Genomic DNA, 25,437 nt, shown 5'->3' with positions numbered 1-25,437 from the left:
TGTATGGGGTTGGTTTGGGTTAGTGAACTGAGCCTCAGAACCAGCTGGCTGACTGCTGTCCTGAGGTTGTATGGGATTGGTTTGGGTTTGTGAACTGAGCCTCAGAACCAGCTGGCTGAGTGGACTCTTGTTTCATCTCTTGACATTGTAGAGCTGTGTGATGGAATGTTTTGGGGTCACTTGTTTTTAGACGGCTGTAAAATGTGATGTCTCTTTGTTCTATTTGAATGAGGAGGAGGTATCGGCCCACTTCTGTTCTACGTGCTCTATTTTTTTCTTTGCACTTGCAATACGGTCTTGCAAAACTCTGCATGCAGTATTTCGATTGGATGTTTTTCCCATTTGGTGAATTCATTATTAGAGAGCGGACCCCATTCTTCACTGCTATATAGAGAAACTGGTTCTATAACCGATTGGAACATTTTGAGCCAGATTCTAATTGGAATTTCGATTATAATGTTCCTTTTAATGTTATAGAATGCTCTTCTTGCTTTGTCTCTCAGCTCGTTCACAGCCATGTGAAAGCTTCCTGTGTTGCTGATATTTAGTCCTAGATAAGTGTAGTTTTTGGTGTGTTCTAATAGAACTCTCTCTCTATCCCTCTCTCTCTCTCTCTCTCTCTCTCTCTCTCTCTCTCTCTCTCTCTCTCCACCCCTCTCTCCCTCCTCCCTCTCTCTCTCTCCCTCTCTCTCTCTCCCTCCACCCCTCTCTCCCTCTCTCTCTCTCTTCTAGGGGGATCTCCTGAAAATGACTCACAGGGAGAATTGGAAGTAAGTCCTCATTTAGAACCAGTAATTGGACAGTGAGAAAGTATTCATACCCCTTGACTTATTCCACATTTTGTTGTGTTACAGACTGAATTCACAATGGATTAAATTCTTTGTTTTCGCTCACCCATATACACACAATACCTCATAATGACATCACAATACCCCATAATGACATCACAATACCCCATAATGACATCACAATACCCCATAATGACATCACAATACCCCATAATGACATCACAATATCCCATAATGACATCACAATACCCCATAATGACAAAGTGAAAACATGTTTTTAGAAATGTGTTCAAATGTATTGAAAATGGGGAAACATCTAATTTACGTAAGTATTCACACCCCTTTGCTATGACACTCCAAATGGCGCTCAGGTGCATCCGATCTCCTCTGATCATCCTTGAGATGTCACTGCAACTAGATTTGAGTCCTCCTGTGGCCAATTCAATTGTTTGGAAATTATTTTGAAGAAACACACCTGTCTATATAAAGGTCCCACAGTTGACAGTGCAGAAACTATACCATGAAGTCCAAGGAACTGTCTGTAGATCTCAGATATAACCTCTGCCTCATCATAATTCTATATCTGGGGAAGGGTATAAAACAATTTCTAGAGTGTTGAAAGTTTCTATCATTGGGAAATGGGGAAAAATATGGAACTACCCAGACTCTGCCTAGAGCTGGCCGTCCCACCAAACTGAACAACCCGGGCAAGAATGACCTTGGTCAGGGAGGTGACCACTGTGACAGAACTACAGAGTTCCTTGGCTGAGATGGGAGAACCTGCCAGCTCTTCACCAGTGGGCTTTATGGGAGAGTGGTCAGACTATAGCCACTCCTGAGAAAAACAGCACATGAAAGACTGAGGTCATAAGGTCAAATATTCTGTGGTCTGATGAGACAATAAAAAGTGAACTACTTGGCCTGAATATGAAGCCCTATGTCTGGAGTAAAACCAGACACAGCTTATCACCCGTTTAACACCGTCCCTACCATGAAGCATGGTGGTGGCAGCGTCATGCTATGGGGATGCTTTTCAGCGGCAGGGACCGGGAGACTGGTAAGGGTAGAGGGAACAATGAACTCTGTCAGGTTGGATGGGGAGCGTCGCTGCACAGCTATTTTCAGGTCTCTCCAAGAGATGTTCGATCGGGTTCAAGTCCAGGCTCTCGCTGGGCCACTGAAGGACATTCAGAGACTTGTCCCGAAGCCACTCCTGCGTTGTCTTGACTGTGTGTTCAGGGTCATTGTCCTGTTGGAAGGTGAACCTTCGCCCCAGTCTGAGGTCCTGAGCACTCTGGAGCAGGTTTTCATCAAGGATCTCTCTGTACTTTGCTCTGTTAATCTTTCCCTGGATCCTGACTAGTCTCTCAGTCCCTGCAGCTGAAAAACATCCCCACAGCATGATGCTGCCACCACCATGCTTCACCGTAGGGATGGTGCCAGGTTTCCTCCAGACGTGACGCTTGGCATTCAGGTCAAAGAGTTCAATATTGGTTTCATCAGACCAGAGAATCTTGTTTCTCATGGTTTCAGTCTTTAGGTGCCTTTTGGCAAACACCAAGCGGGCTGTCATGTGCCTTTTACTGAGGAGTGGCTTCCGTCTGGCCACTCTACCATAAAGGCCTGATTGGTGGAGTGCTGCAGAGATGATTGCCCTTCTGGAAGGTTCTCCCACCTCCACAGAGGAACTCTGGAGCTCTGTCAGAGTGACCATCGGGTTCTTGGTCACCTCCCTGACCAAGGCCCTTCTCTCCAGATTGCTCAGTTTGGCCGGGTGGCCAGCTCTAGGAAGAGTCTTGGTGGTTCCAAACTTCTTCCATTTAAGAATGATGGAGGCCACTGTGTTCTTGGGGACGTTCAATGCTGCAGAATGTTTTTAGTACCCCTCCCCAGATCTGTGCCTCGACACAGTCCTGTCTCTGAGCTCTACAGACAATTCCTTTGACCTCATGGCTTGGTTTTTGCTCTGACATGCACTGTCAACTGTGGGACCTTATATAGACAGGTGTGTGCCTTTCCAAATCATGTCCAATCAATTGATTTTACCACAGGTGGACTCCAATCAAGTTGTAGAAACATCTCAAGGATGATCAATGGAAACAGGATGCACCTGAGCTCAATTTAGAGTCTCATAGCAAAGGGTCTGAATACTTATGTTTTTTTTTTTTCATTATGGGGTATTGTGATGGGGTATTGTGATGTCATTATGGGGTATTGTGATGTCGTTATGGGGTATTGTGATGTCGTTATGGGGTATTGTGATGTCGTTATGGGGTATTGTGATGTCGTTATGGGGCATTGTGATGTCGTTATGGGGCATTGTGATGTCGTTATGGGGCATTGTGATGTCATTATGGGGTATTGTGATGTCATTATGGGGTATTGTGTGTGGACTGATGAGGAAAAATAATTTAATAATTGTTTTTAATAAGGCTGTGATGTAAGAAAATGTGGGAAAAGTCCAGGGGTCTGAATACTGCCTGAATCCACTGTATATGTCTGGTACTGTAGTGAATTCTGGGAGTAGTCATCGACGTCCCGGTATCTGACTATTGTCAGTGTCCCACAAGGCTACAGCTCAGAGAGGCTCATGGAAGTTATTTTTGACACTGCTCTCATTCTAGAGAGATTCATCATGGCACCTTTTAGACCTCTATCTCTCTCTCTCTCTATCTCTCTCTCTCTCCTCCCCCCCTCCCTCTCTCTCTCTCTCTCTCCCCCCCTCTCTCTCTCTCTCTCTCTCTCTCTCTCGCTCGCTGTCTCTGGCTCTCTCTCCTCCCCTCTCTCTCTCTGTCTCTCTCTCTGTCTCTCTCCTCCCCCCCTCTCTCTCTCTCCCCCTCTCTCTCTCCTCCCCCCCTCCCTCTCTCTCTCTCTCCTCCCCCTCTATCTTTCTCTCTCCCCCCTCTCTCTCTCTCTCTCCTCCCCCTTCCTTCCTCTCTCTCTCTCTCTCTCTCTCTCTCTCTCTCTCTCTCTCTCTCTCTCTCTCTCTCTCTCTCTCTCTCTCTCTCTCTCTCTCTCTCTCTCTCTCTCTCTCTCTCTCTCTCTCTCTCTCTCTCTCTCTCTCTCTCTCTCTCTCTCTCTCTCTTTCTCTCTCTCTCTCTCTCTCTCTCTCTCTCTCTCTCCCCCAGAGTCCAGCATGAGCGTCTGCACGTGAAGCACCGGGGCCATGAGGCCATGCATGCAGAGATGGTGCTCATCCTCATCGCTACGCTAGTGGTGGCTCAGATCGTACTGGTACAGTGGAAGCAGCGGCACAACCGCTCATACAATGTGAGTACAGCAGCCGGCGACTGGCTGGGTGGGTTGGATCCAAAATGGTGGGTTACAGGAGCCAGGCAATGTGTATGACTGATTTGCCCCATCCAGAAATATCCGCTAGAAATGTGTATGTTATTAAAGACACACACACACACACACACACACACACACACACACACACACCGACACACACCTGACCTCTCTCTATGTCTCTCTCTCTCTCTCCCCTTCTCTCTCTCCCCCTCTCTCTCTCTCTCTCCATTCTCTCTCCCTCTCTCTCTCCCCCTCTCTCTCCCCCTCTCCCCCCTCTCTCTCCCTTCTCTCTCTGTCTCTCTCTCCCCCTCTCCCCCCTCTCTCTCTCCTCTCTCCCCAGTTGGTAACCCTGCTCCAGATGTGGGTGGTTCCTCTGTATTTCACTATGAAGTTGTACTGGTGGAGGTTTCTGTCCATGTGGGGAATGTTCTCTGTCATCACCAGCTATGTCGTCTTCAGAGCTACACGCAAACCGCTGTCCTGTCGGACCCCACGGTACGCTAGGGGGGGTAACCGCTGTCCTGCCGGACACCACGGTACGCTAGGGGGGGTAACCGCTGTCCTGCCGGACACCACGGTACGCTAGGGGGGGTAACCGCTGTCCTGCCGGACACCACGGTACGCTAAGGGGGTAACCGCTGTCCTGCCGGACACCACGGTACGCTAGGGGTAACCGCTGTCCTGCCAGACACCACGGTACACTGGGGGGGTAACCGCTGTCCTGTCAGACACCACGGTACGCTGGGGGGGGTAACCGCTGTCCTGTCAGACACCACGGGAAGCTAGGGGGGTAACCGCTGTCCTGCCGGACACTACGGTACGCTAGGGGGGGTAACCACTGTCCTGCCGGACCCCACGGGAAGCTAGGGGAGGTAACCGCTGTCCTGCCGGACACCACGGTACGCTAGGGGGGTAACCATTGTCCTGCCGGACACCACGGGAAGCTAGGGGGGGTAACCGCTGTCCTGCCGGACACCACGGGAAGCTAGGGGGGGTAACCGCTGTCCTGCCGGACACCACGGGAAGCTAGGGGGGTAACCGTTGTCCTGTCAGACACCACGGTACGCTAGGGGGGGTAACCGCTGTCCTGCCGGACACCACGGTACGCTAGGGGGGGTAACCGCTGTCCTGTCAGACACCACGGTACGCTAGGGGGGTAACCGCTGTCCTGTCAGACACCACGATACACTGGGGGGGTAACCGCTGTCCTGTCAGACACCACGGTACGCTGGGGGTAACCACTGTCCTGCCGGACACCACGGTACGCTGGGGGAGGGGGGTAACCGCTGTCCTGTCAGACACCACGGTACGCTGGGGGGGGGGGTAACCGCTGTCCTGTCAGACACCACGGTACGCTTGGGGGGAGGGGGGGTAACCGCTGTCCTGTCAGACACCACGGTACGCTGGGGGGGTTAACCACTGTCCTGTCAGACACCACGGTACGCTGGGGGGGGGGGGGGGGGTAACCACTGTCCTGTCAGACACCACGGTACACTGGGGGGGGGTTAACCACTGTCCTGTCAGACACCACGGTACGCTGGGGGGGGGGGTGAAGGAGAGGTTATTAACTGTGTGTGTGTGTGTGTGTGTGTGTGTGTGTGTGTGTGTGTGTGTGTGTGTGTGTGTGTGTGTGTGTGTGTGTGTGTGTGTGTGTGTGTGTGTGTGTGTTTCAGGATGGTGTATAAATGGTTTCTGTTGATCTATAAGCTGAGCTATGCGGTGGGAGTGATTGGATACCTGACCATCATGTTCACAATGTTTGGCTTTAACGTCTTCTTCAGGTGAGTGTTAAATCGGCACCCAACACTGTTCCTGAGCGATTCACAGCTTTTTGAGGCCGTTTCACTTCGGCTATAAAAAACATTATCATGGATTTTAGGTTTCGAAGATTTATAAATGTACTATTCACTAAATAAATGCACTATTATGTGGATTGAAGGCTGTAACGACACAGAATAAAACAATACAAGTCCCCTGATTACTAGTCACTGCCCATTACTTCTATTCTGATCACTTATTCACATTACTTTTCTAAAATCACGATTTTAGAAGTTCTACCAAGTTGTCACGAGAATTTTCAATCCCAAATGATAATAACTAACAATTATTTAAGCTTTGACTAATCCCCGAGGTTTGTAAGACCCTGAGTTTAATAATAATTAGGCAAAGACTCAGTTTATGCAAAAGGTTTGTTACAGTTTATTCACGAGAACGTTCTGAAGTCCATTATACAAAGAACATGTCATTTTATAACTCCCTACTTACGCACATACAGACACACAAACAGTAGATGGCCTACGCACATACAGACACGCAAACAGTAGATGGCCTACGCACATACAGACACGCAAACAGTAGATGGCCTACGCACATACAGACACGCAAACAGTAGATGGCCTACGCACATACAGACACGCAAACAGTAGATGGCCTACGCACATACAGACACGCAAACAGTAGATAGCCTACGCACATACAGACACGCAAACAGTAGATAGCCTACGCACATACAGACACGCAAACAGTAGATAGCCTACGCACATACAGACACGCAAACAGTAGATAGATTGTATCCTTCCCCATATATATGTTACATAATGTCATAATTACGTTTCAGGGTGGAATTGTTTAGTCATTACCTTTTTAAACATATAAATTCCCTTATCAAAAGTAAATAAGGTTTTATGACTGCTGAATACCATAGATTATGTATTTTCAGGTAGCGATGTTGCTAGGCAACGGCTGCTCTCTATATCACCTCAGGATCTCGTTTTCTTCTCTCTTCTGTAGCAGGCGGGGAAAAAAACACAGACCGGACAAGTAGGTGCGCAATGGATTATGGTCGTTGTAGTTAATGACCACGATTTCTGCTATAAACTATGTAGAATATTGGCTTGTTGGAAACTACAACTCCCTACTACATCACACAGTTCAGGCTGGATCTGATTTATCTCTAGAGAAACTACAACTCTCTACTACGTCACACAGTTCAGACTGGATGTGATTTATCTCTAGAGAAACTACAACTCCCTACTACATCACACAGTTCAGACTGGGTCTGATTTATCTCTAGAGAAACTACAACTCCCTACTACATCACACAGTTCAGTCTGGATCTGATTTATCTCTAGAGAAACTACAACTCCCTACTACATCACACAGTTCAGACTGGATCTGATTTATCTCTAGAGAAACTACAACTCCCTACTACATCACACAGTTTAGACTGGATCTGATTTATCTCTAGAGAAACTACAACTCCCTACTACATCACACAGTTCAGGCAGGATGTGAGCTCACAGAAAACAACCTAACCAAATGGAATTCAAATCGTTGAACCAGATGTTGGTCAATTAGTTGTTTAAAAAAACAAAAAATAACCAACATTTCGATTTAATCGCTCAGCCCTAACACACACACACACACACACACACACACACACACACACACACACACACACACACACACACACACACACACACACACACACACACACACACACACACACACACCACACACACACACACACACACGCACGCGCGCAGAGAGAGAGACACACACACACACACACACACACACACACAGAGAGAGAGAGACACACACACACTTTAAATAAACTTGATTTGGCGTGCACCCGAAACGGCACCTGACCCACCCTATTCCCTAAAGAGTGACCAGAGCCCTATGGGTGCCATTTTGGAACAAAACCGATTAACGATCAAGGCTGAGGGCTCCATGGATGTGTTGTGTTGTGTTGTAGGATCAAGGCTGAGGGCTCCATGGATGTGTTGTGTTGTGTTGTAGGATCAAGGCTGAGGGCTCCATGGATGTGTTGTGTTGTGTTGTAGGATCAAGGCTGAGGGCTCTATGGTTGTGTTGTGTTGTGTTGTAGGATCAAGGCTGAGGGCTCCATGGATGTGTTGTGTTGTGTTGTAGGATCAAGGCTGAGGGCTCTATGGTTGTGTTGTGTTGTGTTGTAGGATCAAGGCTGAGGGCTCCATGGATGTGTTGTGTTGTGTTGTAGGATCAAGGCTGAGGGCTCTATGGTTGTGTTGTGTTGTAGGATCAAGGCTGAGGGCTCCATGGATGTGTTGTGTTGTGTTGTAGGATCAAGGCTGAAGACTCTATGGTTGTGTTGTGTTGTAGGATCAAGGCTGAGGGCTCCATGGATGTGTTGTGTTGTGTTGTAGGATCAAGGCTGAGGGCTCTATGGTTGTGTTGTGTTGTGTTGTAGGATCAAGGCTGAGGGCTCTATGGATGTGGGTGTGTTGTGTTGTAGGATCAAGGCTGAGGGCTCTATGGTTGTGTTGTAGGATCAAGGCTGAGGGCTCTGTGTTGTGTTGTGTTGTAGGATCAAGGCTGAGGACTCTGTGTTGTGTTGTAGGATCAAGGCTGAGGACTCTGTGTTGTGTTGTAGGATCAAGGCTGAGGACTCTATGGATGTGGGTGTTATCATGCTGTTCTATGGTCTGTACTATGGAGTGATGGGACGGGACTTTGCTGAGATATGCTCCGACTACATGGCCTCAACTATAGGGGTGAGTACTATACACATACACTATACACATAGAGTATACAGTATACACATACACTATACACATAGAGTATACACTATACACTATACACATACACTATACACATAGAGTATACACTATACACATACACTATACACATACACTATACACATAGAGTATACAGTATACACATACACTATACACTATACACATACACTATACACATAGAGTATACACTATACACATACACTATACACATACACTATACACATAGAGTATACACTATACACATACACTATACACATAGAGTATACAGTATACACATACACTATACACATACACTATACACAGAGTATACAGTATACACATAGAGTATACACTATACACATACAGTATACACATACACTATACACATAGAGTATACAGTATACACATAGAGTATACACTATACACATAGAGTATACACTATACACATAGAGTATACAGTATACACATACAGTATACACATACACTATACACATAGAGTATACAGTATACACATACAGTATACACATACACTATACACATAGAGTATACACTATACACATAGAGTATACAGTATACACATAGAGTATCTGTTGATGTAATTTTGTTGCACTACTATATAGTCCAGGGGCGGGTCGATTTGTTTGGCCCGAGGACCAAATCGTGATTTCAAAATTCAATGGAGCCCCGCACATATTGGTGGGGGGGGACATCTACCTTGTCAAAAATCAATCTGCGGGCGAGAAAAAGGGCAGTTATTTGAAAATATATAATAAATATATGTAATTTCTACATACTCTATATCTACTTTTAGGCGTTCAAGAGTGGCCTGTAGTGGTTTTTATCATTTTGTTTAATTCAAACCTCCCACGGGCCGTAGTTTACCCACAAATTATATATTATGTTGTTGTTGCAGTACTTTAACATGTTGTTGTTTTTGCAGTACTATAACATGTTGTTGTTGCAGTACTATAGCAGGTTGTTATTGCAGTACTATAACATGTTGTTGTTGTTGCAGTACTATAACATGTTGTTGTTGCAGTACTATAACATGTTGTTGTTTTTGCAGTACTATAACATGTTGTTGTTGCAGTACTATAGCAGGTTGTTATTGCAGTACTATAACATGTTGTTGTTGTTGCAGTACTATAACATGTTGTTGTTGCAGTACTATAACATGTTGTTGTTATTGCAGTACTATAACATGTTGTTGTTGTTGTTGCAGTACTATAACATGTTGTTGTTGTTGCAGTACTATAACATGTTGTTGTTGTTGTTGCAGTACTTTAACAGGTTGTTGTTGTTGTTGCAGTACTATAACGTGTTGTTGTTGTTGTTGTTGCAGTACTATAACGTGTTGTTGTTGTTGCAGTACTATAACGTGTTGTTGTTGTTGTTGCAGTACTATAGCAGGTTGTTGTTGTTGCAGTACTATAACATGTTGTTGTTGTTGTTGCAGTACTATAACATGTTGTTGTTGTTGCAGTACTATAACATGTTGTTGTTGTTGTTGCAGTACTATAACATGTTGTTGTTGCAGTACTATAACATGTTGTTGTTGTTGCAGTACTATAACATGTTGTTGTTGTTGCAGTACTATAACATGTTGTTGTTGTTGTTGTTGTTGCAGTACTATAACATGTTGTTGTTGTTGCAGTACTATAACATGTTGTTGTTGTTGCAGTACTATAACATGTTGTTGTTGTTGCAGTACTATAACATGTTGTTGTTGTTGTTGTTGCAGTACTATAGCAGGTTGTTGTTGTTGCAGTACCATAACATGTTGTTGTTGTTGTTGCAGTACTATAACATGTTGTTGTTGCAGTACTATAACATGTTGTTGTTGCAGTACTATAACATGTTATTGTTGCAGTACTATAACATGTTGTTGTTGTTGTTACAGTACTATAACATGTTATTGTTGCAGTACTATAACATGTTGTTATTGTTGCAGTACTATAACATGTTGTTGTTGTTGCAGTACTATAACGTGTTGTTGTTGTTGTTGCAGTACTATAACGTGTTGTTGTTGTTGCAGTACTATAACATGTTGTTGTTGTTGCAGTACTATAATGTGTTGTTGTTGTTGCAGTACTATAACATGTTGTTGCAGTACTATAAAGTGTTGTTGCAGTACTATAACTTGTTGTTGCAGTACTATAACATGTTGTTGTTGTTGTTGTTGAAGTACTATAACTTGTAGTTGTTGCAGTACTATAACATGTTGTTGTTGTTGTTGCAGTACTATAACATGTTGTTGCAGTACTATAACATGTTGTTATTGTTGCAGTACTATAACATGTTGTTGTTGTTGCAGTACAATAACACGCTGTTGTCGTTGCAGTACTATAACATGTTGTTGTTGTTGCAGTACTATAACATGTTGTTGTTGCAGTACTATAACATGTTGTTGTTGTTGTTGCAGTACTATAACATGTTGTTGTTGTTGTTGCAGTACTATAACATGTTGTTGCAGTACTATAACATGTTGTTGTTGTTGTTGCAGTACTATAACATGTTGTTGTTGCAGTACTATAACATGTTGTTGTTGTTGTTGCAGTACTATAACATGTTGTTGTTGTTGTTGCAGTACTATAACATGTTGTTGTTGCAGTACAATAACATGTTGTTGTTGTTGTTGTTGCAGTACTATAACATGTTGTTGTTGTTGTTGCAGTACTATAACTTGTTGTTGTTGTTGCAGTACTATAACATGTTGTTGTTGTTGCAGTACTATAACATGTTGTTGTTGTTGTTGCAGTACTATAACATGTTGTTGTTGTTGTTGTTGCAGTACTATAACATGTTGTTGTTGTTGCAGTACTATAACTTGTTGTTGTTGTTGCAGTACTATAACTTGTTGTTGTTGTTGCAGTACTATAACATGTTGTTGTTGTTGCAGCACTATAACATGTTGTTGTTGTTGTTGCAGTACTATAAGATGTTGTTGTTGTTGCAGTACTATAACATGTTGTTGTTGTTGTTGTTGTTGCAGTACTATAACATGTTGTTGTTGTTGCAGTACTATAACATGTTGTTGTTGTTGCAGTACTATAACATGTTGTTGTTGTTGTTGTTGTTGCAGTACTTTAACATGTTGTTGTTGTTGTTGTTGTTGCAGTACTATAACGTGTTGTTGTTGTTGTTGTTGCAGTACTATAACGTGTTGTTGTTGTTGCAGTACTATAACGTGTTGTTGTTGTTGTTGCAGTACTATAGCAGGTTGTTGTTGTTGCAGTACTATAACATGTTGTTGTTGTTGTTGCAGTACTATAACATGTTGTTGTTGTTGCAGTACTATAACATGTTGTTGTTGTTGTTGCAGTACTATAACATGTTGTTGTTGTTTTTGCAGTACTATAACATGTTGTTGTTGTTGCAGTACTATAACATGTTGTTGTTGTTGTTGCAGTACTATAGCAGGTTGTTGTTGTTGCAGTACCATAACATGTTGTTGTTGTTGTTGCAGTACTATAACATGTTGTTGTTGCAGTACTATAACATGTTGTTGTTGCAGTACTATAACATGTTGTTATTGTTGCAGTACTATAACATGTTGTTGTTGTTGTTACAGTACTATAACATGTTGTTATTGTTGCAGTACTATAACATGTTGTTATTGTTGCAGTACTATAACATGTTGTTGTTGCAGTACTATAACATGTTGTTGTTGTTGCAGTACTATAACATGTTGTTATTGTTGCAGTACTATAACATGTTGTTGTTGTTGTTACAGTACTATAACATGTTATTGTTGCAGTACTATAACATGTTGTTATTGTTGCAGTACTATAACATGTTGTTATTGTTGCAGTACTATAACATGTTGTTGTTGTTGCAGTACTATAACGTGTTGTTGTTGTTGTTGCAGTACTATAACGTGTTGTTGTTGTTGCAGTACTATAACGTTGTTGTTGTTGCAGTACTATAATGTGTTGTTGTTGTTGTTGCAGTACTATAATGTGTTGTTGCAGTACTATAACGTGTTGTTGCAGTACTATAACTTGTTGTTGCAGTACTATAACATGTTGTTGTTGTTGTTGTTGCAGTACTATAACTTGTTGTTGTTGCAGTACTATAACATGTTGTTGTTGTTGTTGCAGTACTATAACATGTTGTTGCAGTACTATAACATGTTGTTATTGTTGCAGTACTATAACATGTTGTTGTTGTTGCAGTACTATAACACGCTGTTGTCATTGCAGTACTATAACATGTTGTTGTTGTTGCAGTACTATAACATGTTGTTGTTGTTGTTGTTGCAGTACTATAACATGTTGTTGTTGTTGCAGTACTATAACATGTTGTTGTTGTTGCAGTACTATAACGTGTTGTTGTTGTTGCAGTACTATAACATGTTGTTGTTGTTGTTGCAGTACTATAACATGTTGTTGTTGTTGTTGCAGTACTATAACATGTTGTTGTTGCAGTACTATAACATGTTGTTGTTGTTGTTGCAGTACTATAACATGTTGTTGTTGTTGTTGCAGTACTATAACATGTTGTTGTTGCAGTACAATAACATGTTGTTGTTGTTGTTGCAGTACTATAACATGTTGTTGTTGTTGTTGCAGTACTATAACTTGTTGTTGTTGTTGCAGTACTATAACGTGTTGTTGTTGTTGTTGTTGCAGTACTATAACATGTTGTTGGTGCAGTACTATAACATGTTGTTGTTGTTGCAGTACTATAACATGTTGTTGTTGTTGCAGTACTATGACATGTCGTTGTTGTTGTTGTTGCAGTACTATAACATGTTGTTGTTGTTGTTGTTGCAGTACTATAACATGTTGTTGTTGTTGCAGTACTATAACATGTTGTTGTTGTTGCAGTACTATAACATGTTGTTGTTGTTGCAGTACTATAACGTGTTGTTGTTGTTGTTGCAGTACTATAACGTGTTGTTGTTGTTGCAGTACTATAACATGTTGTTGCAGTACTATAACATGTTGTTGTTGTTGCAGTACTATAACGTGTTGTTGTTGTTGCAGTACTATAACATGTTGTTGTTGTTGCAGTACTATAACATGTTGTTGTTGTTGCAGTACTATACCATGTTGTTGTTGTTGCAGTACTATAACATGTTGTTGTTGTTGTTCTTGCAGTACTATAACATGTTGTTGTTGTTGTTGTTGTTGCAGAACTATAACATGTTGTTGTTGTTGTTCTTGCAGTACTATAACATGTTGTTGTTGTTGCAGAACTATAACATGTTGTTGTTGCAGTACTATAACATGTTGTTGTTGTTGCAGTACTATAACATGTTGTTGTTGTTGCAGTACTATAACTTGTTGTTGTTGTTGTTACAGTACTATAACATGTTGTTGTTGTTGTTCTTGCAGTACTATAACATGTTGTTGTTGTTGTTGTTGTTGCAGAACTATAACATGTTGTTGTTGTTGTTGCAGTACTATAACATGTTGTTGTTGTTGCAATACTATAACATGTTGTTGTTGTTGTTGCAATACTATAACATGTTGTTGTTGTTGTTGCAGTACTATAACTTGTTGTTGTTGTTGTTGCAGTACTATAACTTGTTGTTGTTGTTGTTACAGTACTATAACATGTTGTTGTTGTTGTTCTTGCAGTACTATAACATGTTGTTGTTGTTGTTGTTGCAGAACTATAACATGTTGTTGTTGTTGTTGCAGTACTATAACATGTTGTTGTTGTTGCAGTACTATAACATGTTGTTGTTGTTGTTGCAGTACTATAACATGTTGTTGTTGTTGCAGTACTATAACTTGTTGTTGTTGTTGTTACAGTACTATAACATGTTGTTGTTGTTGTTGTTGTTGCAGTACTATAACATGTTGTTGTTGTTGCAGTACTATAACATGTTGTTGTTGTTGTTGCAGTACTATAACATGTTGTTGTTGTTGTTGTTGTTGTTGTTGCAGTACTATAACATGTTGTTGTTGTTGTTGTTGTTGCAGAACTATAACTTGTTGTTGTTGTTGCAGAACTATAACTTGTTGTTGTTGTTGCAGTACTATAACTTGTTGTTGTTGCAGTACTATAACATGTTGTTGTTGCAGTACTATAACTTGTTGTTGTTGTTGCAGTACTATAACTTGTTGTTGCAGTACTATAACATGTTGTTGTTGTTGCAGTACTATAACTTGTTGTTGCAGTACTATAACATGTTGTTGTTGTTGCAGTACTATAACTTGTTGTTGCAGTACTATAACGTGTTGTTGTTGTTGCAGTACTATAACGTGTTGTTGTTGTTGCAGTACTATAACATGTTGTTGTTGTTGCAGTACTATAACATGTTGTTGTTGTTGCAGTACTATACCATGTTGTTGTTGTTGCAGTACTATACCATGTTGTTGTTGTTGCAGTACTATACCATGTTGTTGTTGTTGCAGTACTATAACGTGTTGTTGTTATTGTTGCAGTACTATAACATGTTGTTGTTGCAGTACTATAACATGTTGTTGTTGTTGCAGTATTATAACATGTTGGTGTTGTTGTTGCAGTACTATAACATGGGAGGAATGCCGTCCAGGAGCCTGACAGATGATATCTGTGCGGTCTGTGGCCAGAAGATCCTAGTAGACGTGGATGAGGAGGGGATTATAGAAGATACCTACCAACTCTCCTGTAACCACATGTATCCTATCCACTAGGCTTGGGCAGTATACCATATATACCGCATACTGGGGTATTTGGAAAAAGCCACGGGATGGTTTTTCAATACTGTCAATACCGTTGAAACTAATTATTTGAAGATTTTCAATACTTTTAAATATTTTGTAGCTACTTTTTTGTGTGCAATACCTTAGGCTGATAAAGCAGATTGCGTTCTTAATTTCACCTGTCACATGATTCTTTTAATTAGGAAGCTTACCATAGTTCCCCAGAACAGTTCAGCCAGTCACGTGTTAGTTTTGTAAGTAGCACAATGCTAGAAAGCAGGAGCAGGTGAATCCACAGTGTTCTGTATCTATACGTCGCGCGTGAGGTGATGAAGTTACACTTGTGTGTAATTCAATACTAAATGTAATTCACTACTAAATGTAATTCACTACTAAATGTAATTCACTACTAAATGTTTGCCCTCAGATATCTTATAATGGCTTTCTGCCAGAAGTCACAGAGCTCTGGATGAGTTATCTGTACAGCTGCCATGTTTTCCCTGTGCTTCCTGCTAGCGTTTGTTTCTCCTCTGTTCTCCCATCTACACATGCTGCTCTTCCTTCAGAAAAGCATGCATCTCAACTTTGTTCATTTGTTTATTTTCTCGTTCAGGTTCGCTTGTAAATGTCCACACTCACCGAAAATGACATTCGGTAGCTACTAGCTATGCTTGTATAACTGAGCTAGATTTGCCTGTCTTTGCAATTAGTTTATTTTTAGTTATTCGCTCGTTAGCATTTAGCTAACAGCGTCTGTGATATCCCTATTAGTTTGTGCTAATTTTGTTAGCATTCTGGTAATAGAGGCCCAATGGGCTATTCTTGCGTTTCTATCGCCCCCTTGTGTGCTATGCCGGTAATACAGTGGATACCGCCCAAGCCTACTATCCTCACGACATTGTGAGAATTATAGAAGAAATCTACCAGCTCTCCTGTAACCACATGTATCCTATCCTCACTGCACTGTGTGGATTATAGAAGGTATCTACCAGCTCTTCTATCCTGTATGTTATGTCACTCTCCCTCCTCTCTCTCTCTCTTTTTTCCCCCCTCTCTCTTTCCCCTCCTCTCTCTACTTCCCCCCTCTCTCTCTCTCTAAATGGCGCCCTTTTCCCTATATAGTGCCCTACTCTTCCCTTAATTACTGCACCAAATCGATTCCCATAAAAATGGATTGTCGGTTTACTTCCTGAATTTACTCTTAGGTTGAATATAACAAAGGTTAAGACAACGTAATAATTCCATGCAGAAGCGTTTAAAAATAAACAAATTCATTGGACCAAGCGCTGGAGCAAAAATGACTGGATTAGCAATACAGAAAGTTCACCATCAAAATGGAAAATAAACACAATCAAAGAGATTTTTTTGTTGTTGTTAACTTCTCAGAAAACCCATAGCATAAGTAATTTAAATGTTTTTCTAATTATCTACCACATTATTCAATCCCTGACTGCTGGTCACCTTTTCAATACTAATCCTGTAGAATTAGCCCAATGTGACGGTCCAATGAATGTGTTTATTTTCTAACACTGCCTCATGGAATTATAATGTTGTCTTAACCTGTATTTTTCGACCTTGTATTTACTGGAATTGATCCCAACCCTGCAACTGAGGATGATCAGCGAGTGTTAGCATGGCGGCTAACTGTCCCATGATTTCCTATGTGAAATGCTAATTATTTTTTTTTACGCCGGCTCTAGTTGTTGCAGTACTATAACTTGGGTGGTTGTTGTGGATTCTTTAACGACAACTCTGCCTCCAGATTCCACGAGTTCTGTATCCGTGGCTGGTGCATTGTGGGTAAGAAGCAGACGTGTCCGTACTGCAACGAGAAGGTCGACTTGAAGAGGATGATGAACAATCCGTATCCTTTCATTGGCAGAGGCGAGATCCACAGAACACAGGGATTGGCTGAATCTGAGAGCACATTTTACACACTTATTCTTATCAGCCTTTAAAATCGTTGCATGTTGCGTTTTAGATTTTTGTTCAGTATAATTGTAAAGAAATGCTGTAAAACATGTTTAAAACTATCATTTTGATCTGATGGATGGTCAGTGTTTGTTTACGATAATTGTAAATTATAGTTTTAACCATGTTTTGAGGCTATACAGTGTTTCTTTACAATTATACATTGTTTACAAACAATGGAGTAAAACAGGCTTACATGCTGACCAGACAGCTCGCTTGCGTGCGCCCGCCCGCCCGCCCGCCATCACGTGCATGTTGATTGGGTCCCCCACCACACCAATTTGACGACAGGTCAATAAGCAACGTTTATGGCAATTTAGTTAACTAGCTTGCTGTTGCTAGTTAATTTGTCCTGGGATATAAACATTGTGTTGTTTATTTTACCTGAAATGCACAAGGTCCTCTACTCCGACAATTAATCCACAGATAAAAGAGTAAACTGAGTTTTGTTTCGAGTAATCGCTCCTCCTACAGGCTTCTTCTTTGTACTTTATATGGCGGGTTGGCAACCAACTTTAAGGTGCATTACCACCACCAACTGGACTGGAGTGTTGATCTCAGTTCGTCTTTCAATCACCCACGTGGTTATATGCTTCTTAAAACCAATGTGGGAGATAGGAGATGTGGGACTTGCAGCGCGTCAAGCTACACAAGTAGAACCAAGTTGTATTTTAGCGCCTGGCTACGCAGACGCTCGTTGACGCTCGCGAGCAGTGTGGGTGTAATGATTGACATTTATTTTTGCAACGCTGGCCCTCGCGACCAGCATGTTACAGTATATGATTGGATCTGATGGGGTACAACAGTTGAACTAAGCTCATGAGGCATAAGTCCTATTTTTCTTAGAATCAATATGTGTATATATCATTCACTTATGAGCAGAGCTCTAAATTAACTTTTTTTTCCATTGGTAGATCTTCAAAAAGTAAGGAGCACCAGACAAAATATTGTCCTATCGTTCCTAATTGTCATCAGTCGTTACCTTGACGATGTAGAATCACAACAAACAAACCTCCAGCAGGTTGAGTTCTACGGACAGGTTGAGGGTGAGATGCCGGAGGAAGTGTTTAATCGGTCAGTAGTCTACATGAGTCGTATGAGAAGAATGCAACTGTTGAATTTATGTAGATATTCTAAACTCTAAAGTGTTTTGATAACTTACATAGAGTTTCTCCCCATACCATTTAAATTCAGTAATACAAATATAATACAAGTGACACTGGCTTTATCAAATGATAGCTACCTACATAACCAGGAATAACATTATCTAACGAGCCTGGCCTACATAACCAGCAATAACATTATCTAACGAGCCTGGCCTACATAACCAGGAATAACATTATCTAACGAGCCTGGCCTACATAACCAGCATTAACGATATCTAACGAGCCTGGCCTACATAACCAGGAATAACATTATCTAACGAGCCTGGCCTACATAACCAGCAGTAACATTATCTAACAAGCCTGGCCTACATAACCAGGAATAACATTATCTAACGAGCCTGGCCTACATAACCAGCAATACCATTATCTAACGAGCCTGGCCTACATAACCAGGAATAACATTATCTAACGTCGTTAGCTTAATTTTGCCACAGAGTTCATTGTATTCCTGTATCTATGGGTACGTTCACCACTGGTCATTGCACACCAAGCTAGCGCGTTACTGGTGCGGACTTGGGGACCGACGAACTCCAAGCTCCTATTCCACATACTAGCCAGCTACGGTCTTTTGGGCAAGGCAATTAAACCATAGAACTTTGGCTGTGGAGGCATTGGTCAATCCGTACAGGACCCATGATCCTTTGAACACATCTGGAGCAATGAAAACAATTGAGCCCCGTTCAATGAAAGGGTAGCGAAGGGGCAGTTTGCACGTGGAGCTTGGCTAAAAGAGGGGCATGATCTGTTGACATCATTTGTAATCCAAAGCCAACTTTCATTTACTCGTTGTGACGCTCTGAGGTTCCAAACTCAGTTTAAGACGAGACTGACTTTACGACTAAAATGATCCTATTATAAACACAAGACACTAAAATAAATGTTTCTGACTTATATCGTTGCCACATAGGCAGCTTTCAAAAGGATTAGTTGCTTTTTAGGTGCAGTCGCTCTTTAAGAGATTTTTTAGCAACGATTGGTGTTTTAGGTTGCTGGACCCAGTGGTGTTTTAGGTTGCTGGATCCAGTGGTGTTTTAGGTTGCTGGACCCGGTGGTGTTTTAGGTTGCTGGACCCAGTGGTGTTTTAGGTTGCTGGACCCAGTGATGTTTTAGGTTGCTGGACTCAGTGGTGTTTTAGGTTGCTGGACACAGTGGTGTTTTAGGTTGCTGGACCCAGTGGTGTTTTAGGTTGCTGGACCCAGTGGTGTTTTAGGTTGCTGGACCCAGTGGTGTTTTAGGTTGCTGGACCCAGTTGTGTTTTAGGTTGCTGGACTCGGTGGTGTTTTAGGTTGCTGGACTCGGTGGTGTTTTAGGTTGCTGGACCCAGTGGTGTTTTAGGTTGCTGGACCCAGTGGTGTTTTAGGTTGCTGGACCCGGTGGTGTTTTAGGTTGCTGGACACAGTGGTGTTTTAGGTTGCTGGACCCAGTGGTGTTTTAGGTTGCTGGACCCAGTGGTGTTTTAGGTTGCTGGAAATGTGCTTTCTGGTCTTAATATGAGATTAGTTAGAGTTAGGCATAAGGTTAGCGTTATGGTTAAGGTTAGGTTTAGAAAAGAAATTATGACATAATTATGACTTTGTAGCTATGGTAACGAGAGACGACCTTCCACTTAGCCACGTTAATATGCGAAGCCACTCGTCTCTAATCATGTAGATTTGTTTTCCGAGGAGGTGTATCGGAAGGCAGAATCTCCGACAGTGTCCTCCATCATCATCATCATCATCGTCTTCTTCTGATTGATCGTTTTTGTCGTTTTTTATTTTTTAGTCAAAGAACTTAAATTATACCGCGTTTCAGTGTTGCTCTTCTTGCTAGTTAGCTTGCTAGCTAACACCGTTACTTAACGGACAGAAAATAGACGGCACAGTTCTGAGGGAAAGTTTGAGCGAAAAAGGGATTGGATGTGTACCAGGCATGTGATTTGTTTTAATTAGCTACATTTTAAACATTTTGTAGAATTATGATTTGGTTATGATTTGTAAACCAATGTATCGGCCTGTCTGTAGTTGGAGCAGACAAGAGTGTTGAAGCAAAATATTGGTACGCTTTAATTATTATTTTTTTTATATATATATATTGGATAATGTTTTTTGTCTCACGTTGCTTACATAATAAATGTACCGGTCGTACTGCAACCTTTTTGTGCAGCCAGGGCCATGTTTATAACTTGTATTCTTCAAGAATCAATCAATTAATTGAAGATTCAAGAATCTTCAATTAATTTATAATTCATTTAGAATTCCACAAATGGATGGACCAATCGCTCCTTAACACCTACCCCTCCCCTCTCCTCCCCCCAGCTGGGAGAGAACACATGTCCTGTACGGACAGCTCTTGGATTGGCTGAGATACCTTGTTGCCTGGCAACCCATCATCATCGGAATAGTCCACGGAATCAACTTCACTCTGGGGCTGGAGTAGTAGTAGAACTCTGGGATGACGATGACGATCGTCTTGCAGAACTCCCTCCCCAGAATTCCCTCTTCGAACTTTTGGAATCCGTGCGTTTCATTTATTGGACCCTCCCCCCCTCTCCCTCTAACACAAGTGTTTATTTATGATCTGTAAATTCTGTACTTTATACAATGCTTGCATCCCAAATGGATCCCTATTCCCTATATGGTCTGCTCCTTTTGGTTAAATGTAGTGCACTATAAAGGGTATATGGAGCCATTTGGGATGTAGAAAATGTAAAGTGTTTACTATGACGGGTTTCTTTACCATTGCGGTTTGTTCTACAGTTTATACTCCGCAGATAGACTGGTATCTGGTATACCTGACGTGATGACTGGCCTCTCTCTCTCTCTGTCTGTCTCTCTCTCTCTCTCTCTCTCTTTCTCTCTCTGTCTCTCTCTCCCTCTCTCTCTCTCTCTCTCTCTCTCTCTCTCTCTCTCTCTCTCTCAATACCCAACCTGACGACTGGTGTCTCTCTCTCTCTCTCTCAATACCCAACCTGACGACTGGCCTCTCAGTCTCTGTCTCTCTGTCTCTGTCTCTCTGTCTCTCTGTGTCCCAATACCCGACCTGATACACTAGGTATTGTGAAGCAAAGTGTTGGCCATGCATACTAAGTAGTGCGCGTATTGGGACACTAGGCCATATCACAGAGTTAGTCCAGTCACCACCACAAAAAAAAGCTGCTTTTGTCTTTTTAAAACCTGTTGTTTGAACTTGATGTGCATCCCAAATGGCACCCTATTCCCTATGTAGTGCACTACTTTTAACCTGAGCCCCTATTTCGGCAATAGGGTGGTATTTGTTATGCACACTTATTTAGCCTGGGGGAAGTTCACATCAAAGTTCAGCATCAAAGTTCAGCATCCTACTGTTCTAGGATCAGTTCAGCCTGTAATGAATCAGATTAAATGGACAGGGGGGGGACCTGTTCCTCGATCAATACTCCTACTGTTCTAGGATCAGTTCAGCTTTTAATGAATCAGATTAAATGGGTGGGGGGGACCTGTTCCTAGATTAATACTCCTACTGTTCTAGGATCAGTTCAGCCTTTAATGAATCAGATTAAATGGGGGGGGACCTGTTCCTAGATTAACACTCCTACTGTTCTAGGATCAGTTCAGCCTGTAATGAATCAGATTAAATGGACAGGGGGGGGGGGGGGGGCTGTTCCTAGATTAACACTCCTACTGTTCTAGGATCAGTTCAGCCTGTAATGAATCAGATTAAATGGACAGGGGGGGACCTGATCCTAGATTAACACTCCTACTTTGTGAATAGGGTTCCAGGGTTACTAAACTAGTTTACAAAGTCTGATTTCTAGGATATTATTTATTTATGGGGAATGCTTTAGGACGTGATGACATACACAAATACCAACATGCATCCCAAATGTCACCCTGTTCCCTATATAGTGCACTACTTTAGACCAGAGCCCTATAGGACCCTATTCCCTATATAGTGCACTACTTTAGACCAGAGCCCTATGGGACCCTGTTCCCTATATAGTGCCCTACTTTATGTAGGGATAGTGTGCCGTATTGGAAGGACTGTGTCACATTCGACAAAAAACAAAACTAAAAGGCGCCTCTGTGTTGACGTGTTGCACATATCACATTACACGCTGTGTCCAAAATGGTACACTATTCCCTATATAGGCCACTACTTCATTCATTAAATATATAGTGCACTACCCTATTCCCTATATAGGCCACTACTTCATTCATTAAATATATAGTGCACTACTTTAGACCAGGGCCCTATAGAACCCTATTCCCTATATAGTGCACTACTTTAGACCAGAGCCCTATAGAACCCTATTCCCTGTATAGTGCACTACTTTAGACCAGAGCCCTATAGAACCCTATTCCCTATATAGTGCACTACTTTAGACCAGAGCCCTATGGAACCCTATTCCCTATGTAGTGCACTACTTTAGAACAGAGCCCTATGGGACCCTATTCCCTATATAGTGCACTACTTTTCAAATCAATCAAAGTGTATTGGTTGCTTGCACAGATTTGGAGGTGTTATAGCAGGTGTTATAGCAGGTGTTATAGCAGGTGTTATAGCAGGTGTTATAGCAGGTGTTATAGCAGGTGTTATAGCAGGTGTTATAGCAGGTGTTATAGCAGGTGTTATAGCAGGTGTTATAACAGGTGCAGTGAAATGCTTATGTTACTATTTCCGACAGTGCAGCAGAATGTCTCATCAATAGGTCCCTACGGCCCTGGTCTGAAACCCTATTCAAATAGGTCCCTACGGCCCTGGTCTGAAACCCTATTCAAATAGGTCCCTACGGCCCTGGTCTGAAACCCTATTCAAATAGGTCCCTACGGCCCTGGTCTGAAACCCTATTCAAATAGGTCCCTACGGCCCTGGTCTGAAACCCTATTCAAATAGGTCCCTACGGCCCTGGTCTGAAACCCTATTCAAATAGGTCCCTACGGCCCTGGTCTAAAGTAGTGCACTATATATAGGGAATAGGGTTCTATAGGGCTCTGGTCTAAAGTAGTGCACTATATAGGGAATAGGGTTCCATAGGGCTCTGGTCTAAAGTAGTGCACTATATATATAGGGAATAGGGTGCTATAGGGCTCTGGTCTAAAGTAGTGCACTATCTAGGGAGCCGTTTCAGACGCTGCCAGAGTCTTCACAGCCCATGTCCCCCAGAGGGTTTCTGAAGGGTAGGTACAGGAGTTTTTCCTGACCCCTCTGTAACCTTCAGGATAAACTCCAGGCCATAGAATCCATAGAACAGACCTCCCAATTCAAGTCAATGATGGCATACTGGGTGTAGAGGTTCCAAGGCCGTTCAATCGATTACATTTTTATATTCCAGGCCTGACCGATAAAGAGCTGTTGGGCTATATGTTTGCCTTTTTCAAACCTCTCCTCTGGGACCTCTAGGTGTTATAAACCTCTCCTCTGGGACCTCTAGGTGTCATAAACCTCTCCTCTGGGACCTCTAGGCATTTCAAACCTTTCCTCTGGGACCTCTAGGTGTTATAAACCTCTCTATGACCTCTAGGTGTTATAAACCTCTCCTCTGGGTCCTCTAGGTGTTATAAACCTCTCCTCTGGGACCTCTAGGTGTTATAAACCTCTCCTCTGGGACCTCTAGGTGTTATAAACCTCTCCTCTGGGACCTCTAGGTGTTTCAAATCTCCTCTGGGACCTCTAGGTGTTTCAAATATCTCCTCTGGGACCTCTAGGTGTTATAAACCTCTCTGTGACCTCTAGGTGTTTCAAACCTCTTCCTCTAGGACCTCTTGTTGCAGCCCTGACCTAGCTCACCTGATTCAAATAGTCAAGGGCTTGATGATTGGTTGACAAGTTGAATCAGGTGTGATAGCTCTGGAATAGTTCAAATACATAGAACAGCTGGAGATCCCAGAGGAGAGGTTTGGAATGGCTGGAGGTCCCAGAGGAGAGGTTTGGAACAGCTGGAGGTCCCAGAGGAGAGGTTTGGAACAGCTGGAGGTCCCAGAGTAGAGGTTTGGGAAGGCTGGAGATCCCAGAGGAGAGGTTTGGAACAGCTGGAGGTCCCAGAGGAGAGGTTTGGAACTTCTGGAGGTCCCAGAGGAGAGGTTTGGAACAGCTGGAGGTCCCAGAGGAGAGGTTTGAGAACGGCTGGAGATGCCAGAGGAGAAGTTTGAGAACAGCTGGAGGTCCCAGAGGAGAAGTTTGAGAACAGCTGGAGGTCCCAGAGGAGAGGTTTGGCTCGGCTGGAGGTCCCAGAGGAGAGGTTTGGAACAGCTGGAGGTCCCAGAGGAGAGGTTTGGCTCGGCTGGAGGTCCCAGAGGAGAGGTTTGGAATAGGCTGAGCTATGTGTTTGCCAAACAACTTTACACGTCTGTTTCACACACAGGAAGGTATTGCAGTTGAATCACAATTCATGTTGATTAAAACAAATGATAATGAAAGATGTGTATTTCTGTGTGTAGTAACCAGGTACTATTATTATGTACTGTGTTACTTTAGAGATATTACAGGGTGAAAGATGGGGGTAACAGGAAGAGGAGGGGTAACAGGAAGAGGAGGAGTCAAAGGGCAGTGGGCTGGATGACAGGAAGAGGAGGAGTCAAAGGGCAGTGGGCTGGATGACAGGAAGAGGAGGAGTCCAAGGGCAGTGGGCTGGATGACAGGAAGAGGAGGAGTCAAAGGGCAGTGGGCTGGATGACAGGAAGAGGAGGAGTCCAAGGGCAGTGGGCTGGATGACAGGAAGAGGAGGAGTCAAAGGGCAGTGGGCTGGATGACAGGAAGAGGAGGAGTCAAAGGGCAGTGGGCTGGATGACAGGAAGAGGAGGAGTCAAAGGGCAGTGGGCTGGATGACAGGAAGAGGAGGAGTCAAAGGGCAGTGGGCTGGATGACAGGAAGAGGAGGAGTCCAAGGGCAGTGGGCTGGATGACAGGAAGAGGAGGAGTCAAAGGGCAGTGGGCTGGATGACAGGAAGAGGAGGAGTCAAAGGGCAGTGGGCTGGATGACAGGAAGAGGAGGAGTCAAAGGGCAGTGGGCTGGATGACAGGAAGAGGAGGAGTCCAAGGGCAGTGGGCTGGATGACAGGAAGAGGAGGAGTCAAAGGGCAGTG

The 25,437-nt window shown here is 42.8% G+C and overlaps 1 protein-coding gene and 1 long non-coding RNA gene across 8 annotated transcripts in view; both read left to right on the top strand.

Moving 5' to 3' along the window:
- The window catches only part of LOC115198037 (RING finger protein 175), a 31,370-nt gene extending 10,111 nt beyond the window's left edge, over positions 1 to 21,259 (top strand). Inside the window, exons 2-10 of one of the 7 annotated variants that reach the window (XR_003879155.1) lie at positions 733 to 770; positions 3,917 to 4,058; positions 4,420 to 4,574; positions 5,753 to 5,860; positions 8,497 to 8,617; positions 15,100 to 15,233; positions 17,021 to 17,122; positions 18,225 to 19,505; positions 19,706 to 20,271. Coding sequence is in view for 6 of the 7 variants with exons in the window: in XM_029759696.1 (XP_029615556.1) it covers positions 733 to 770; positions 3,917 to 4,058; positions 4,420 to 4,574; positions 5,753 to 5,860; positions 8,497 to 8,617; positions 15,100 to 15,233; positions 17,021 to 17,122; positions 20,693 to 20,813 (921 nt within the window). In the remaining variant the exon portion in view is untranslated. Of the gene's footprint in view, positions 1 to 732; positions 771 to 3,916; positions 4,059 to 4,419; positions 4,575 to 5,752; positions 5,861 to 8,496; positions 8,618 to 15,099; positions 15,234 to 17,020; positions 17,123 to 18,224; positions 20,272 to 20,692 lie in introns of those variants that run through there. The other 6 variants (XM_029759699.1, XM_029759696.1, XM_029759700.1 and 3 more) reach the window with 6 other exon arrangements.
- A 2,997-nt stretch (positions 21,260 to 24,256) lies between these two features.
- Positions 24,257 to 24,993, top strand: LOC115198036 (uncharacterized). The gene is made up of 2 exons (XR_003879154.1): positions 24,257 to 24,374; positions 24,657 to 24,993. It is a non-coding gene; the product is annotated as an uncharacterized LOC115198036 (long non-coding RNA).
- Positions 24,994 to 25,437: the final 444 nt, after the last annotated feature.

The sequence above is a fragment of the Salmo trutta genome, chromosome 8, assembly GCF_901001165.1.
Source record: "Salmo trutta chromosome 8, fSalTru1.1, whole genome shotgun sequence".
NCBI lineage: Eukaryota > Metazoa > Chordata > Actinopteri > Salmoniformes > Salmonidae > Salmo > Salmo trutta.
The sequence above is the reverse complement of the archived record's forward strand: the minus strand, read 5'-3'. Positions and strand labels throughout refer to the sequence as shown.